This window comes from Bicyclus anynana, chromosome 13 (assembly GCF_947172395.1).
Source record: "Bicyclus anynana chromosome 13, ilBicAnyn1.1, whole genome shotgun sequence".
NCBI lineage: Eukaryota > Metazoa > Arthropoda > Insecta > Lepidoptera > Nymphalidae > Bicyclus > Bicyclus anynana.
In genome coordinates this window covers 9,443,169-9,460,317 of record NC_069095.1, presented here as the reverse complement: position 1 = coordinate 9,460,317, position 17,149 = coordinate 9,443,169, and the positions used below count along the sequence as shown (strand labels likewise).

At 35.6% G+C, this 17,149-nt stretch overlaps 1 protein-coding gene and 1 long non-coding RNA gene across 5 annotated transcripts in view; one reads left to right on the top strand and one right to left on the bottom strand.

The window, feature by feature from the left end:
• LOC112048020 (uncharacterized) overlaps positions 1–5,757 on the bottom strand; it is a 45,347-nt gene extending 39,590 nt beyond the window's left edge. The window contains exons 1-3 of one of the 3 annotated variants that reach the window (XR_008251378.1): positions 5,626–5,757; positions 4,260–4,386; positions 3,737–3,803 (exon numbers count right to left, since the gene is read on the bottom strand). This is a non-coding gene — a long non-coding RNA (uncharacterized LOC112048020). Of the gene's footprint in view, positions 1–3,039; positions 3,804–4,259; positions 4,387–5,559 lie in introns of those variants that run through there. The other 2 variants (XR_002886997.2, XR_002886998.2) reach the window with 2 other exon arrangements.
• LOC112048019 (uncharacterized) lies at positions 288–16,294 on the top strand. 2 transcript variants are annotated; one of them, XM_024085352.2, is made up of 3 exons: positions 288–586; positions 8,200–8,576; positions 15,017–16,294. In XM_024085352.2, the coding sequence occupies exons 1-3, from the start codon at positions 526–528 to the stop codon at positions 15,473–15,475; spliced, it is 897 nt and encodes a 298-aa protein (XP_023941120.1). In that variant the 5' UTR covers positions 288–525; the 3' UTR covers positions 15,476–16,294. The 2 variants fall into 2 exon arrangements, with proteins under 2 accessions (XP_023941120.1, XP_023941121.1); XM_024085353.2 differs by lacking the exon at positions 288–586 and adding an exon at positions 5,772–6,048.
• The last annotated feature ends 855 nt before the right edge of the window (positions 16,295–17,149 follow it).

Genomic DNA, 17,149 nt, shown 5'->3' with positions numbered 1-17,149 from the left:
GTTAAATAGCGATCTAAAATGTGTAAATATTTCAGTCTCTTTATAAATGTAATCGAACAAACAGCGATAGTCAAGTGATAAGAGCCATTTTCACACCGCTCCAGGATCCGGTTAAGGAACATATGCTATTTATTTGAACAAGGCATTGCGTAAGAGCATGTGCTCGTACGTCCTGATGACGTTGAGCTCGTGACGTAATGGCGGGCCCTCCTGCAAACAATCCGTTTTTTGCACCCTTTATCACGGGAGCGAGCTACATAAAAGCCGTGGAAATCCGTTCAGGACATACATTACACGTAACGCGGCCAACTGAACGTAACCGCCACACAAGCCTGAACGCAAACCGAACGCGGTAGCCGCGAAGACGTTCGATTTTTAAATACGACCATAGATAAAATCTGTGTTTTTTAAATTCTGTTGCGTGCTGTCAGATGCGTTCGTATAAAATAATTTTAGTGAAATTTGTGACAAGTGAACTGTACCAAAGATTAATTAAACTGTGATATTATTTAAAAACAATAAACAATGATCGATTGTTGTACCTGTTGTGGAAGTGATAGAAAAGCACCTGTTTCCTATAAAAACAGTAAGTGTCGATTACGTCTTTAATAATAATTGATGAATTAATAATAAGTTCAATAAGGTATATAATTGTATATAAATAGTGAAATTTTCCTCAAGCATTGGAATCAATGTAGGAAAAATATTAACTAAATCTAATTGACGAAAGAGAATGTGTCAAGGCAATGATTTAATACTAATACCGAATAGGTATGCATCAATTGCAACTGATAACATTTTCGCGAAATGAATAATAGAATATTATCGATGACCTAATTTTACCTAGTATTATTAGAAATTATTACTACTATTCTTTCGATTATATACGTAATTGTATTGAAAAATTTTGAAAAAAGAAGTATATACTTGAACTTTCTATAAGTGGAAATACTAACCCTAACATAAGTTAATTTCAAATCCAATCCTAGATTTCTCACCACAAACTTCTCATGCAAAGTCTACAATTATTTACTAACATTCTACAATTTATGTAACATTTCGTGTAGCGTCTGTTGACAGTTTCATAGTCTATGGTATTGGGGTTAAAGTATAAGTTAGGATTGTACGGGCACGCATGATTTATATTGTGGCGGGAACAATACTTGAATGGTAAAGGCTAAAGCTTAGGCGCGGAAGCCAAAGTTTACGGTAAAGCTAAATTAACTGAAACTATGTTGGTTATTCCATTTCATATGTCCGACGAAAAGTTTGTTTATAAAGGAAAAATCACAGCAATTTTTTGACGACCTCTCTGGCGCAGTTGTACTGTGGTTTTCAACAGAGGTTCTGGGTTTGATTCCCATCAGTTTAGGGTTTAATATTTTCTAAATTAGTTCAGATCTGGTCTAGTGGTAAGCTTCGGCCGTGGCTAGTTACCACATCACAGACGTACCGCCAAGCGATTTAGCGTTCCGGTACGATGTCACGTAATCGTATAAGCGGCCAGAGCTATGGGTAGAATAAACTTGTACCACTTCCAAGTAAGCCCACTTCCATGCGACTGCATTGTCACTTATCATCAGGTGATATTGCAGTCAACGGCTAACTTGTCATAGAATAAAAAAAAAACATTTGCATAGATACCTTACGATCTTTTTGTTTCATCATGATCATCATTATCAACCCATATTCGGCTCACTGCTGAGCTCAAGTCTCCTCTCAGAATGAGAGGGGTTAGGCAAATAGTCCACCACGCTGGCCCAATTTTGCTGGATTGGCAGACTTCACACACGCAGAGAACTGAAGCTAAAGGAAAACATCGTTTTTTGTTTAGTTAAGTAAAATCTAGATCTATGAAAATTACGCTGATACTTAAATCATAAGTAAAGGTATGACCCATCTAAACAAACTAATCTATATACGAGTAACTTCCTTATGCATGAGTAATAGAAAATTCATTCGGAGACTCGACACCGCTCTTGTAGGCTTTCGGACGATTTTCACCATGACGTGTCTCCGCGAAAATTTGGGAAATCCCTGACTCATCGTTAAGACTATCGCCACTGTAGGTTGTGGGATACATAACTTAGCTATCCAACCTTTACAAAGAAATATCACCCGAAATAATAAAGCAATGCTAGCACTAAATCATAGACAATTATTTATGTAGCTGTACCTGTATATTTTGTACCATGTTATGTTGAGTATTTTGCTATGAGATCTAGTTTTTTAAGAAACAATTGTTCCTATATCACACTAATATTATAAAAGCGAAAGTTTGTATGTGTGTGTGTGTGGGTGTATGTTTGTACCTCCTTTACGCTGCGGTTACTGAAGCGATTTGGCTGAAACTTGCAATAAAATTAGATTTTACTCTGGATTAACACATAGGCTGGTTCCCGAGGGATTTGTGAAAAACGAGGATGAAGTCGCAGTCGCGGCTAGTATAAAACATAAATTCTCAAGTACGGTCAATAGCTAACCTGTTATCAAACAAAAAGAGCGCGCGTTACGATCACGACACACAGATAATGAATCGCATTTTGTACCAGTAATAAGGGACTCAATATTCAATACTCGTCCCCCTACCCTATAAAACAATTCATCGCTCAATTATCCGTAATTACTTTCACCGGGTTTTTTCGAAATTTAAGACGTCATTTAATAAAAAACAACCGCCGGGAGACTTACAGAAAACAATTGCCGACCGGAAAAGCCTCTACTTAAGCTAATTGCATACTCATTTTCGCATAAAAACGACAAATCGACGAAAGCTGTGTCATCAACTCGCAAGAAGGAATCATGTTGGGAATCTCCTTAACGTACTTGTAGCAAAAAATAACTGTATTGAGTACTCACTCATTATTAATCAATTTGCCGTAATAATTCATTATGAGTTGCGTGTCTCTTAAGTCTCGTTATGTTGCTATTAAAAATCTATGAATTACGTCAAGTAACCAAAAAAATTTAACATTTACCGTATATATGCAGTTAAAACATTGCTTAAAAAATGTGGACACTAATTGTATATTTTAGATTTTTTTATTGACATTACCTTAATATTCATTTTACATTTTTATTTAAACATTACTTGTGTTAGCAATTCTAAATATTGGTTCTATCAAGTCATGATACTACGTATAAATTATTATTCGAGTAATATTGAGGCTTAAGCACTAGAGCACCATTGATGATAATCTCATGGTTCAATGTATGAGAAAAAGCAGTTAATTCTCATATTTTTTTTTAAATAACATCCCGGGTATGAAACCTTAAAAGTTAGATTTAAATCAGTACACTTAAGTTACGTGCGGCACATTGATCTACATTTCACAAATATAAACACAAAGGCATAACTTTCGGGAAGTGTTATTAATCATGGGCATAATAATCCTCTATTGACACTATCAATAAGCGGTCGGGTACAATGCCATCGCCTTGTTAACCACGAGACAAAAAAACGTGTCAATGTAAATACTTGAGGTGCTCGTTCAAACGTTTACACCACAAACCACAGCCGAGTTCAATAGAGTACGATATAATCCAATATAACCAGTATCACCGCGGTCTGTACTAACATTTCCTTAGATGTGGCTCGAGTCGCATAACAACTGTAACATATTACGACTACTTTGTCCAACCACGTCGCTACGTAGGTGAATCTGTGCGGCTATCTGTGACTGACTCGAGTCTTTCCCATACTTTGATACTTTTTCTATTTTTAAAGTGAGTTTACCTTCTCATTTGGTCCTTGGGTTCTTTTTCGCGTCGTGTTTGCTATTCACGAAGACAGACGTCGCGCGCTAAAAGGAAAAGCAAAATTACTTTTATTGTACACACGAGTAAAATATTTGCTGTATAATAAGCATAAATGTTATTTAGATTTTTTTTACAGTTCTGTTGATAAATCTATACGAATACTATAAAGTAAAGTTTGTGGTAATGTGGGAGTAATCGCTGGATCTACTTAACCGATTTTGAAAATTCTTTTACCACTATAAAGCCACGTTATTTGTGAGTGTCATAGGCTACATTATATCCCCATAATCTCACTGAAACGGGAACTGCGTGGTTGAAACCGCGGGGCGTCGGCTATATAAATATTTTGCCCTGCTATGAGATCACTGTCATAACTCCCATTGAGTCGCGAACGCGATGGATATGTCGATATGTCACTGGAGAGTGGAGAGTGGCTGTCATCGTTAAAAAAAGTTATTTCATTGTGTTGATAAATAAATTATTTATTTAAAAAATCATACCTAATATTAGCGCTGTCGTTTCTAAAAGTAGTCGGTAGTGGGAATGTCTAGTAGAACAACGCTCTGGTTGAGATAGCCATGACCATGCGTTCGATTTCCGTGAGTTCCGCAATTTTTGATAATATACCTGAAATTTAAAACATATCCTCCAGTAGGTTACTCAACAAATACAGTAATAAATTACCTATATACAATAATAATAGTCAGATTCAAGACGCAAATCGCATGCCAAATTACGCAATTATGAACCAATAGATAACGAATTAGCACATTATCGCTTGTTCTACACCGGTAACGAATAACGATAAAAGTATTTGTGTTGGTGTTCAGGTTCACACGTGCTCGCGTCGCCCGATAAAGTCACTTTAGGATAGACTCATCGATGAATCACCGCCAAGTCTAACCGAATAATTGTTCACTTGCACAAGACGTAGAAAGCGAATGGCGTGGAGAGTTACAATATGTGAAACTTTTATATAATGAACCCACAATATATTTACAGACCCCCAAAAGTGCATTTTATGTCCTTATTGTATTTCTAGCTATATTCTTTTTTTGTCTAGTAGCTTATTTCAACAAATTTTGTAATATATAAAACAGATTTGAATAATTGATTTAAATAACAGTTCGTCCCACAGTACAAATGTAATTCCTAATGAGTAGATATATTGCTTCTGACTAATTTTGTTGAAAATTTATATGAATATTGTAGCAAAGTAAAAGCTTATTAAAAAAGCAAATTTAGAGATAGAAATATTTGAATCCACACGCAATTAAGTTTTGTTCCAAATTTGATTATATTGAAAGGATACTTGCAGTCCTCTAGCAACAAAAGATAAATTTAATATCACATTTTCGCTAATCTAAGGATATAAAAATTACAAAATATAATCTTATCAGTTCTATTCGATATAAGAACTTAAACTACTTACGCGTATATGCTTCAATGCACCCTACAAAATACAAAATTACTGACGATGTAACTTTCACTCGTTAAAATGATTTTCAATTTCAGTCTACAATTTGTTTTGGCTTTCGAAGAAAAATGATAACTTACGCGTATATTTTTCAATGCACCCTACTAAATTCAAAATTACTAACTAGACACCTTTCACTCGACGGAATAATCTTAAACTTTAGCCCACAATTTGTTTGGACATACAAAGAAAAATTACAACTTACGCGTATATTCTTCAATGCACCCTATAAAATTACTAACGATGCAACTTTCACTCGTCAAAATGATTTTCAACTTCAGTCTACAATTTGTTTTGGCTTTCAAAAAAAAATTACAACTTACGCGTATACTCTTCAATGCACCCTACAACGATGCACCTTTCACTCGACAGAATGATTTTCAACTTACAATTTGTTTGGACTTTCAAAGAAAAATGACACTGAAGGTTCCACAGGACGTCTCCGAGAGGGTCGCTTGTCGCTTTCCGGCGGGCGTAGGGTTTTCGCGTAGTTTGACCGGCTATTTCATATACGGTGCCGCATTTCGGCGCTCATTCAACGAGCGACGATTGCCCGCGCGCCACTCTCGCTCGCACTCGGTGACACTCGACAAAACTTCGTGTGCGAAATATAGAAATATCGAACAGTGCCTGAATAGATTCCCCGATTAGTGAAGTGCTTTAGCTTACAAGTGTTTCATATCAGTGTTTATTTATATCAATTAATTAATTCATAATTTCGATCGTTCTGTCGGAAATTATATTGCCAAATGAATATGGACTTGCCCGAAGGAGCCACATCAATGCACTGTTCATGGATGTGTTTTTAACTGGTGTGTGTTTTAAATAATTATTTTTGTTTTTATTATTTTCGGTGGTGGTTTATAAATTAAAGTCAGTTGACAGAAACGAATGCAGACGTTTCGAGATTTGAAGGTAGATTAATAAAAAAGCGCAATATGTAAACAAACTTGGCGTCATCATTATGCAGGTGTATTTGAATACAATTTTGTTATTGAACATAATTTAATTATTATAATAACTAAATTATTTAATTGTTATAAATAAAATTCTAAATATATAAAAACGAAAGCTATCGAAATCCGCTTGACGTACAAATATGAAATTTTGCAAACAGGGAGATTATATTAATTAAATCCGTCCGCTAAGAATGGATTTTGGGAAAGGGTTAATCCGGCAATTTGAAAGGTTTAAGGGCGGACGAAGGAGCGCGCCATATCGGTTCTAAATTTAAATTATATACAAGTAAATCTTTATACTTTGCCACACTAAATAGCAGAATAGTTTATCTTGGAACAACTTAAAGCCGTCATGCCATATACGCTATGATAACATAAAACATAATTGGATGTTATTCTTAAAGCAGCGCTCTAATTCGTTTCATGAACGTTTTCGGAATCAAACAATACAAATCAAGAGAGCATTCGGTATAGACTACGAAGCGATTCGTGTGGGAATGTACAACATGCCTTCGTCGGCTCTCCGTCAAAGGCAGCGTTCGCTGAAATGCCTGATGACATCCGATACTGAGCACTGTACCTTTCCAAACCCGATTGATTACCTCACATACTTTTTTGGACACCGCTAATTATATATTTTATACGTACCCAATTCGCTTCGGTTCTATATTAGTCATGTCTATAGTTTCGGAATTAATTAATCTGACGCACATTCGTAATGACAAAAAAATCGAGATGTAGCGTTAACGTTGACATTAAACCGCACTCCGTGTAACGATAATGATCGGGAAATCCCAGTGGAAAATAAGTATAACCTAGTACCAGCTTTTCGTGGTAATACACGTAAGCATTGTTTGATCTCGACAATGCATTCGATATAGATATAGATGTCAGTGATCGCAAACAATGTGGTTACAGAGTATAAAAACGTAGCAATGTAAACCTCGGCACTTAGCAGTTTACCCACATTTCGCGCATCGCCTATTTTTATCTATACGCGTAAGGCCGTATTTACTTAACATACATTCAATTGTCAACGACACGGATTGACCTAATGATTCACTGACCATAAGTCTCGACTTATCCTCATTGACGTAACATAGGTAACACGAATTCCTGTAATAACTAATTATAGGCGACCATATTGACGTTTTACATCTTAATGAATGTTCTGCGAAAGAGTTAGTTCCATTAAATATATTTTCCATTGACCGCCGTCGGAAAATTCGATCTAAGCTAGGATAATGGGTACTTCGTCTCTGTTATAATGTACACATAATAAAATGTTAGTGTTCGAATGTGTTGTAAAAGGGTAACTTTCTACGTTTTAGCACTCGAAGCACAAAGCTAAGCGCGTCAAACTCGACGATGTTTCTCTTTTAAAAGTTCGACAACGCCGGCTGCGGAATTGCAAGTCTGTCCGAACATAAAATATGTTTTATGACACAGGCGCAAACATCAAAACGGCCCGACGCTAAATCGAAGTGAACATGTACGATTTCTTCACAATAGCACCTCGGACAGTTGACGCTTCTTGCAAAAAGCTACTCAAAATTCACGTTTTTCAACACCAAAAAACTGGTCCACTCAACCGGAGGAATTGATGGAAAAAAAATCACGTGCGACTCCCTACCCGGGGCTAATGGTCGTCGAGAAAGTAGTCTGAAGATGAAGATTGTGCGCGCACTCTGTGCATGTAATAAATGTACGTCGTAGAAGTGCGTTTACCATAATCACGAAGCTTATTATTTTTTATGTGACTTCCCGACGACTCCCGCCCGTTAATCGGAATGCACTGTCGCTCGCGTGAACCGTGGGCATCGCTTTGTAGCGTAGTATTTCTTGGCTAAACTTTAATAGATATATACAACTTTCTAAACGAATATATTCGCTGAATCATAGAAGTTGGCGATATGTTGGAATTAATTAGCATCATAAGCGCAATCAACATTTCCTTTCAATTAATCCCACGGTATATTAAACATGCATGTTTTATTGTTCCAGGTTTTCCCAAAAAGCTTTTAGTAGCTGTATCCGTAGTCATAGTGCTAGCGATGTGCGTGACACCGGCCGACGCTCGTTCAGTTGAGCACAGAAGGCGACACCAAAGACGACCGGACACCATGGCGGAACTCACCAAAGACACGATGAAACGACCAAAAAACTCAAGCACCGAACAATACAAGAACGCCACGAGGAAAATCAAACACAAGCTACGCAACACAAAGAGGTTCTTCGACCAAGATCGGAGGCGCTTGAACGAGACGAAAGAGTACAGGGACGGAATGCCCGTCTGGTTGCCGGCGGTCAACTTCGTCGACATCCATTTCCACGACTACAGAACTCCGCGAAAAGCTGGGAAATCAATCACAGAACGAAAGGTGAGCTTTTGCATTAGTTTTTTTATGTTAATATTTCGATCAAGTCCTGTCTCGTTGACTGATGAATTATCATTTAGGAAGACTTATGATTTGAAGGCGCCTTTAATATTTGAAGTTGGCTTTAAACAGTCTGACAGTGTAATTACTGTGGCCGATCATTTCGCGTCTCGAGGGTGTGGTGGTCCAGCCCATCACTCTTTTTGTTACCCGTTCAGTGTTTTTACAATATTTTAATTTATTTTTGCTTTGTTTGAGACAAAGAATATTGAGCGTACCCGGTCTCACCGTAGCAGTTTAAATAAGGCTTCATTGAGCCAAATTACATGTGGCCGTCCTTTGTACCACGTTTATTTACTTCACATTGTACTTAAGGGCAATAACTAAATGCGCAAACCCTTAATTTTCTCGCCGCATTTCGTTTGGGGCGAAATTTTTAACATTTTGTAAACCGTTATTAGTCTCCCCCTTTGATCGATATCGCTTCATTTGGTTTGCTGAACATCATTTTTTGAAACGCAACATTTTTGCAACCGATAATTTGAGACAATATTCCTTACACGATGCTGACTAAATAAACATCATTTTTCATATAAAAGTAACGCATGCCTGCGAATCTGTTCGCGTGAAATTCTGCTTTTTAGAAATCCTGCGGGAACCATGGATATTTTCGGAATTAAAAGAAGCCTATGTTCTGTTCGAAGTTTATCTCTATACCAAATTTCAATAATTAAGCCGTGAAAAGGTAACAAACAAACTGACATACCTTCGCACAGTATAAGTATGGATACTGGTCGCTATAAGGACAAGAGATGATCTCAAATAAAATGTCGAGTCTCCGAGTCTCTTTGTAAATATATTAATAAGAAAAAAAAAGTGAAAAGTTCACGTGAGGCTGGCTTTGTTTAGTCTCAGTGGGAGCGCGAGGATCCAGTTAAATGTTTCGAGGAATTTGCATAGATGGAGACCGACAGATTCCGCTGCTTGCACGCGATCGCAAATGAACGGTTAAGACGCGTTCAGTCAAATAACCTTTTAAAAATATTTTTTGCATATCGAAAACTGTTCGAAATTCAAAATGTATTTCTGTAGTTTTTTATATCTAGATATTATGTACATAAGTACTAATTAAGCAATCTTAGATGTAACAAAATTATCGCAATAAATATTCCTGACAGATGATCTAGACACGGACCACCCGCATGATTTTATAATTGAGTACATACGAGAGTTATGGCTTTATACTACTCTGATAGTATTATTGACAATTCTTTATTCTTTTTTATTCATTTCAGTATATGTATAATAATGATGAGTGTTCATCAATACCACCCACTCTAATTATTATTTTTATATCCGTATTATCCTTTTATTAGCATCTTAAATGCATTATAATCTGCGCTTTTATTAAAGCATTGTTTCAATACCTTTACTTGAGTTAACACTTGTCGTGTTTGCATATCTTTTAATGGCGTTAAATAATTTCAAACATCTAACACAGGCATTATACAAACCACCTCCGCGTAAGCTCAAAATCCACAAGTACCCCGTAACGGAGCTTTCAAAGCTTTTATTATTTGCCGAACACACATCTGGACCAAGACTTTCTATTATGTATTCATATTGGACACCCACTAATTAGTACACAAGAGTTAATGCGAGGCAGTCGATACGTGGCCGGTGTGTGTACACTCAGTGTCCGATGTCCTTATACACAGAGAGACCCAACTTCTCGCAACAAATATTAAATTAGTTTATCTCGACAGTCGTGCTGTGTTTGTTTATCTGACTGTCAGACTGTCGACGGAGAATTGTGTTTTTCGAGTGTATGTCTCATATTTTATACATTTACTAGCGGATTTGGTATCCCTACCCTACCCCTACCCCTACCCCTAAATTAATTTGTTTACAAAAAATGTGATAAATGAAGAACCGCTCGACCGATTTTGTGCAAACTTCCCATAAACCATCTACTAAATAGTCCGAGAGCCTAAACATTTGGTTTGGATACGTGAGCCCGTCCTTGAGTTATAAAATTACAACGAAAAGTGGCATTGATTTTTATATAAATAGATAGTCTCAGCTGTTTCACGTCTTCAGCATTTGAGATGTCAATAATGACTAATAAAATAGTGGTTAGTTACGGGCAAAGACGTACCGGCGAATTAGCGTATCGCATAGAAACCTTCAGAGATTTGTAAACAATGGACTTGTACCTCTCCCAAGTAAACCCGCTTCCATCTTAGACTGCATCTCTTAACGATAGGTGAAAATCACAGTCAAGGGCTAACTTGTTGGAAGAACAGAAATGAAATTAATAGAGTGCTAAAATTCATTACAATTGAATATGTTGAATCTGTCTTACGGTTCAGGTTGTAAAGCATGTCATATATATGCATACTTGTAAATTACAAAGATGCGTTCGAAGAAAATATAACACCCCGTCAGCTTTCAGGCTGAAAAAAAAACAACAGAGGACTGAGCCATTTCAGCTAAACTCAACAGTAAAAAGCATGCATTTTTTACTTCAATACACACACATTTCTGCAAAATATTTATTTTCTACAAATGTGCATTTGGCAGAAATGCTTGCAAGTATTATAACTTTGAATAATCTTTATATGTCTGAAATTATTTCTTCCAAATAAGATTTGTCATTTAGATAAATTAATTTCCAACAAGTGAGCGCAGTCGCCCGGTATCCATGTCAATGAATATTAAATATTTCTTGTGTATGTTTCAACAGTTCGTCAATGCATGCCCACTTAAGAAATTCAAATATTTAACTTTGGGCAAAGGAAAGCGTTAGAATTCAAGTGATCTCAGCATCGCTCGGCGTCAGTTGACTTACGAACAATTTAAAAATTAAATACAGGTTAAATGAGACGTCACCATTGAGGGCTTAGCTAAAGCCTAATATGGATTTCTTTATTTGTATTGTGTGTTACAATCACAAATAATAACGGAAACTTTTCGTATCCTCCCATACCATACTTAGTTAACAGACGACTCTGATTAGTATTTTGTGTTAAATGTATCAAATTTAACTAAAATACACGTCACTAATACCATTCTCATGGAGTTAAAATTAAATGAAATCTGATTTATGAAGGAAAACTCAATTTCTATAATGACGCAATTTAATGACGGAGAATTCTGGTTTAGATCGGACAAATCGGAAATACAGAATACCTAAAATTTTACCACTGTGGTGATAATAAAAATTTCCTAAAATGTCAATTAAAGTAACTTTTTTAAAAACCAATTTATGTATAATAAATATATTACAAAGTGTCTATTGTAAAAGCTTTTAATATCTGTAGTGCGCTAAGAAAACTAAAGGACAGACATTCCACAGGTGTCAACCTCGAACACTTTCACGCTGACAAGCGCTAAGCCACGTTAGTGTTTGCTCAGTATTTACGATTTAACAAAACAACACGAAATGTTAAAAACACATTATTTGTCCAAGTGAGACGAATGTCGGCCTGCGATCCGTTGTCCGCGACACGTTCAACTTAACTCTGAGCTTTAGCACTAACGTATTGCTTATTGTCGAGTTTTCAGCTTTATATTTTCGACGTCCGCCATATTTGCCCGCGTTTATTATCGTGCACAATCGTGGACGAAGCTCTAAGCCAGGTGATTTTATGACACTGTAAAAGGGTTTAAGATTAATTTTAGGGCCGATTGTTTAGTGCGGATCCCTAAGTTAGACTTTAAAGGCTATTATGCCTCAGCTTAGCTTAATGCTCTTCTGACCCAGATTAGGTGAACCAGTCGAGGTTTCCGGCTTTAGAACTCTGTGAGGCTATTTGTACGAATATCAAGTGTGCGGTTTTGTACAAATATATATGTCAATAATTTTTAATTGATGTTTAAGTTGATATTATATTATAGAGTATGTATGATACATACGTATTCTGTTTGGTTAGTGTAAAAATTCACAAAAATATAATACGATAATTTATTTACACAATTCGCCCCTATTTTTCAGGCTAAAGTGATTATTCATTCAACTGAGTAGAGATGAATGAAATCATACAGACCTAACCGCAGATGCCACAACATATATATGAGACATTAACGGAAGCCATACAAATTATATTTTACAATAACAGATGCAATACAACAATCATCCGCGGCTACTACACTAATTAGTGAGTCAGGTTCATTCACAAGTATTTCTGAAGAAGCATCTATCATTCACGAGTAGTACGTTAGTTCCGAGTGGCGCTTCGTATTATCATTCCTGGAATCGTGAATGAGTCCTTTCCGTTCATTCATAGCGGCATGAAAATTGTACTCTTTCAGACGATGACGTCATTTAGTGTTGAGGTAAAACGTTTTAATATCCGTTATGTCACTTGGGAAGTATAGTTTGCAGTAATAGGGAATTTCCAAACCAAACTAGTTCTATCCTGATCGATGGGTCTAATAATTGATCATAAAAACCATTTTTTTTAATAATATATTTTAAGCTTACTGTGATTGAATGCTTTAAAATGTTTTATATTAAAAAGGAAATACAAGATACTTTGCAAACTCACTGATACCTATTTAAAGTAAAATTTCTGGTATTTACGTTTAACTAGTTGACTAAAGTATACAACATTGTAGTGGATATCAACAATCGTGTTGTCGTAGGTCGTAGATCTAACAGCCCCTTTACATTAGCGTTTTTGAAGGCGTTTGTCGTATATTTGCCGCGCGCTGAACGCTGTGCTAAATAGTTTTACTATAGTCTTCCAGCCATTGGCCAGTTGATAGAGTTTATAGGAGGCACTAAAATCATAATATAGGTACCTACATATGAGAAAAACAAAATCTTATTTTACAAAAACACTTCGTTTAAGTAATTTTTCTTGTTCGTGTGTTTGAATTGTTATGAAGTTTTATGTCAAAATCTTTACTATTATAAATGAAAATTACATATTTGTTTTTTTATTTTTTTTAATGCTGTATGAAAAAAATCTGCACGTAGATCCAGGATTGGATCTGGGCTAAATTTATCATTGAGTGTTTAAGCATCAGCAAAGCGGTAAAACGCATAGCCGCGGCGTTTGTTTGCGCTTAGAACAAACGCCAATATCTTTATCATTGGCGTTTGTTCAGTAATGTAAAGGGACTGTAACATAACAACAGTATATTGTACGATTACGTAATAATCAGTCAAACAAAGAAAACAAGTAATACCTATTTAACGTCGCTAAACGTAACAAGTACCAATGGATTGCAAAAATATAACAAAGTTATAAAATAGACGTTTTATTTTTAACTCATTACTTACTAAGAAAAAGAAGGCCTTACTGCAGATAACAATTATTTCTTCGAAACGATTTTCCTATTATCACATAAATAATCTATTTAATTTGTACTATTAAAATGGGACTTTACTTATTTCCTGTTTCTGTATTTTTTTTCTTTAGAATTATTTAATTCGTTGTAATAACTATTGGCTAGATATGCTTGGTATTTGAACTCGCATTACATATATCGTATATTTTTTATAAAATATCGTATTATTGTTTCGTGTTTTGGAAAGCACATTCTATCAACGGGCAACAAATAAAATTATGAACTTAAATAAAGCTATGAACTTTAATACGAATGTTTTGTCCCGCAATTTCACTTGCTTAAAGCTACCAAAGGCTTCTTCAACTAAACTCTGAAATAAATATTAAATCAATCTACTAGTTCTTGAGACTAGTGTGTTCAACTAAACAAACAAATTCTTCAGCTCCATAGTAATTGTTTATGTAGACAATCATACCTATTTGTGTCTGCATAAAGTTTTGGAAATACCATGATTTTTGATGGCGGCACCGAAGCGTATATCTAATATCATTCATCCAATAAACGTGGTTCCTTTAATGTCAAGACAGATAAACTCATACATCACAAATATTTATAGATTATACAGCCTCGACACAAATTGTCTGCTTCGCGAACTACCTATTCGCAATATAAAGTCTATATTAATTCTAACTTAATATCTTCTTGGCATGTTAATGAGCGTTTACAATTAGAAATATTTTAGCTAAGTGGATCATTAATGTTATAATTCTTACAAACAATGCCCAATATACAATCTTTATCAAAGAAAAATATTACGTAAATAATTTTTTTAACATGAAAATGGAACCGATATAAAAGACGTATATCAGATAAGTTGATTTTACCACAAAATTACTAAACCGATTTTCGTGAAAATTAAATGGGACCAATCTGGAAGTATATTCTTTTAAACAAATAAAGATTTTTCAAAATTGGCTTATAAATGACGAAGTGAATGAGGTAACAAACATTAAAAAAAACATACGCGTCGACTTGAGATCCTCCTCTTTTTTTGAAGTCGGTTAAAAAAGTTTCTTATGAACTCTTTCACGGTTAATCGAGTATTATTATAACAAATAATTAACCTCAATTTTCTTTTGTTACAGTTTGCATACCTGATGCCAAAACTGCACAAGACGCTCAAGGAGTACCAAGTCATATTCAAGCGCCTGCAAAATGTCCAGCTGAATACATCGGACGAATCGTTCAATAGCTACGTAGCCGTCCGCAAGCATTTACTGTCAAATTCACTTGCGAAGTTATACAGCACGATCGCCGAAATACAAGAAAACATGGTCGCTGTCAAGATGCCGATACCCCATTTCGACGAAAGTCGCATGAAACTCGAAACGTTAAAGACTAAAGTCGACGCGACGCAGTGTTTAAAGAATGACTACATTGCCTTCAGGGGTTACGGGAACCTGCTCAACAATTGGTACTACGAATTCAGGTGTCCGCTTAATAAGAAAAGCGATAAGAAATGCGCGGGATTCCACGCGAAAATGAAGGAAAAACTCGGCAACAAACGGTATAAAAATCGAAACAACGTTTCTATAACGAGTTGAGTTTTGTTGTTCTATTTTTAAAAATATTTATTCCCATTTCCGTTTGTCGCTTGTCCGTACTTATTTATTGTTAGACTTAGTATATTTATCCCCCATTCGCACGAGCGAACAAATGCATTCCCAAGTAAAAGTTCACACGTCATCGTTTTAAAAACGCGACGCTGTTTTTTCGAGCTGTGTTGTTTTCAATTTTGGGTCAAAATAGATCTTCATTTATTGAACGCTTTTTTAACGCTCGTAAAAAAACGCTCGTGCGAATGGCGGCTTAAGCTCTCTAATACTTGAGACGTTGGATATTATGAAATAGTTGACGATACCTTACGTTGATTAAGTAATGGGTACTTTCTCTGTGATATTTAGTATTTTTAGTTGATAAATATTAATTTATTGAAAGTATTTAATAAGTTCCTCAGCAAATTCATTTGTACTTAAGCTCTTGATAAAATTTTCGATCTTTTTGTAAATATTTTTTTCCTTTCTGTCTCAATGATAATTTATTTTCTCTACCAGTGAATATTTATTTCAATTGCTTTTGATCTGTTTTCGAATGTTTTTTTTTTAATTTTCTTAAGCTCAATAAGTATTACTAGCGGGCATATGTTGCCGTTTTAGGAAAGAAAGACTTCTAGCCTATTTAATTAAGGTGCTTATTTATATAATTTAGTATTAAGAAAATGTGCCGTTAGTTTGTAGTGAACGAACTGATACCATGTGAATGTCACCGACATAGTGTACATAGCTTTACTATATTTGTAATTTTGTTACTGCAAATGAAAATAATACAGAAATAAGAAATAATACATAATTTTATAAATTTTATATATTTTGTTTTATTTTAACTAATGATTTTCTAATTTCAAAACATCAGTCATCAACCCATATTCGGCTCACTGCTGAGCTCGAGTCTCCTCTCAGAATGAGAGGGGTTAGGCTAGTAGTCCACCACGCTGGCCCAATGCGGATTGGCAGACTTCACACACGCAGAGGTTTCCTCACGATGTTTTCCTTCATCGATTGAGACACGTGATATTTAATTTCTTAAAATGCACACAACTGAAAAGTTGGAGTTGCATGCCCCGGACCGGATTCGAGCCCACACCCTCCGCAATCGGAGGCAGAGGTCATATCCACTGGGCTATCACGACAAAAAAAAACACGAAAAAACATCAGTACCTGCTATAAAAACTTAACATTTATATTATTGGACGAATATAAATGATGTAGGTATAATAAGGAATAGATACATTTATATTATATCTACTAGCCGACGCCTCGCGGTTTTACCCTCGTAGTACTCGTTCCCGTGAAAATACGGGGATAAAATATAGCCTACCACACTCACAAATAACGTAAAAAGAATTTTCAAAGTCGTGTCATTGAATCCAAAGATTATTCTCTACAATACCACAAACTTTGCCTCTATATTTAGCATAGATTTAGTATTTAGTATAGATTTTTTTATAATGGTAAGTGGAAAACCATTCTCTAAACAGAGATACTTCGCAGGGCATGTAAGAAACACATCCTAATAAAGTGGCCAGTGTCAATTACACTGAGGCATAATAGGCATTTCAAGCTTCATTTATCTGTAATTTTCGATCTCACCTGGTGTTAAGTGACGATGCAGCCTAGGATGGAAGCAGGCTTTAGTACCTACAAGTTAACAAGTATAAT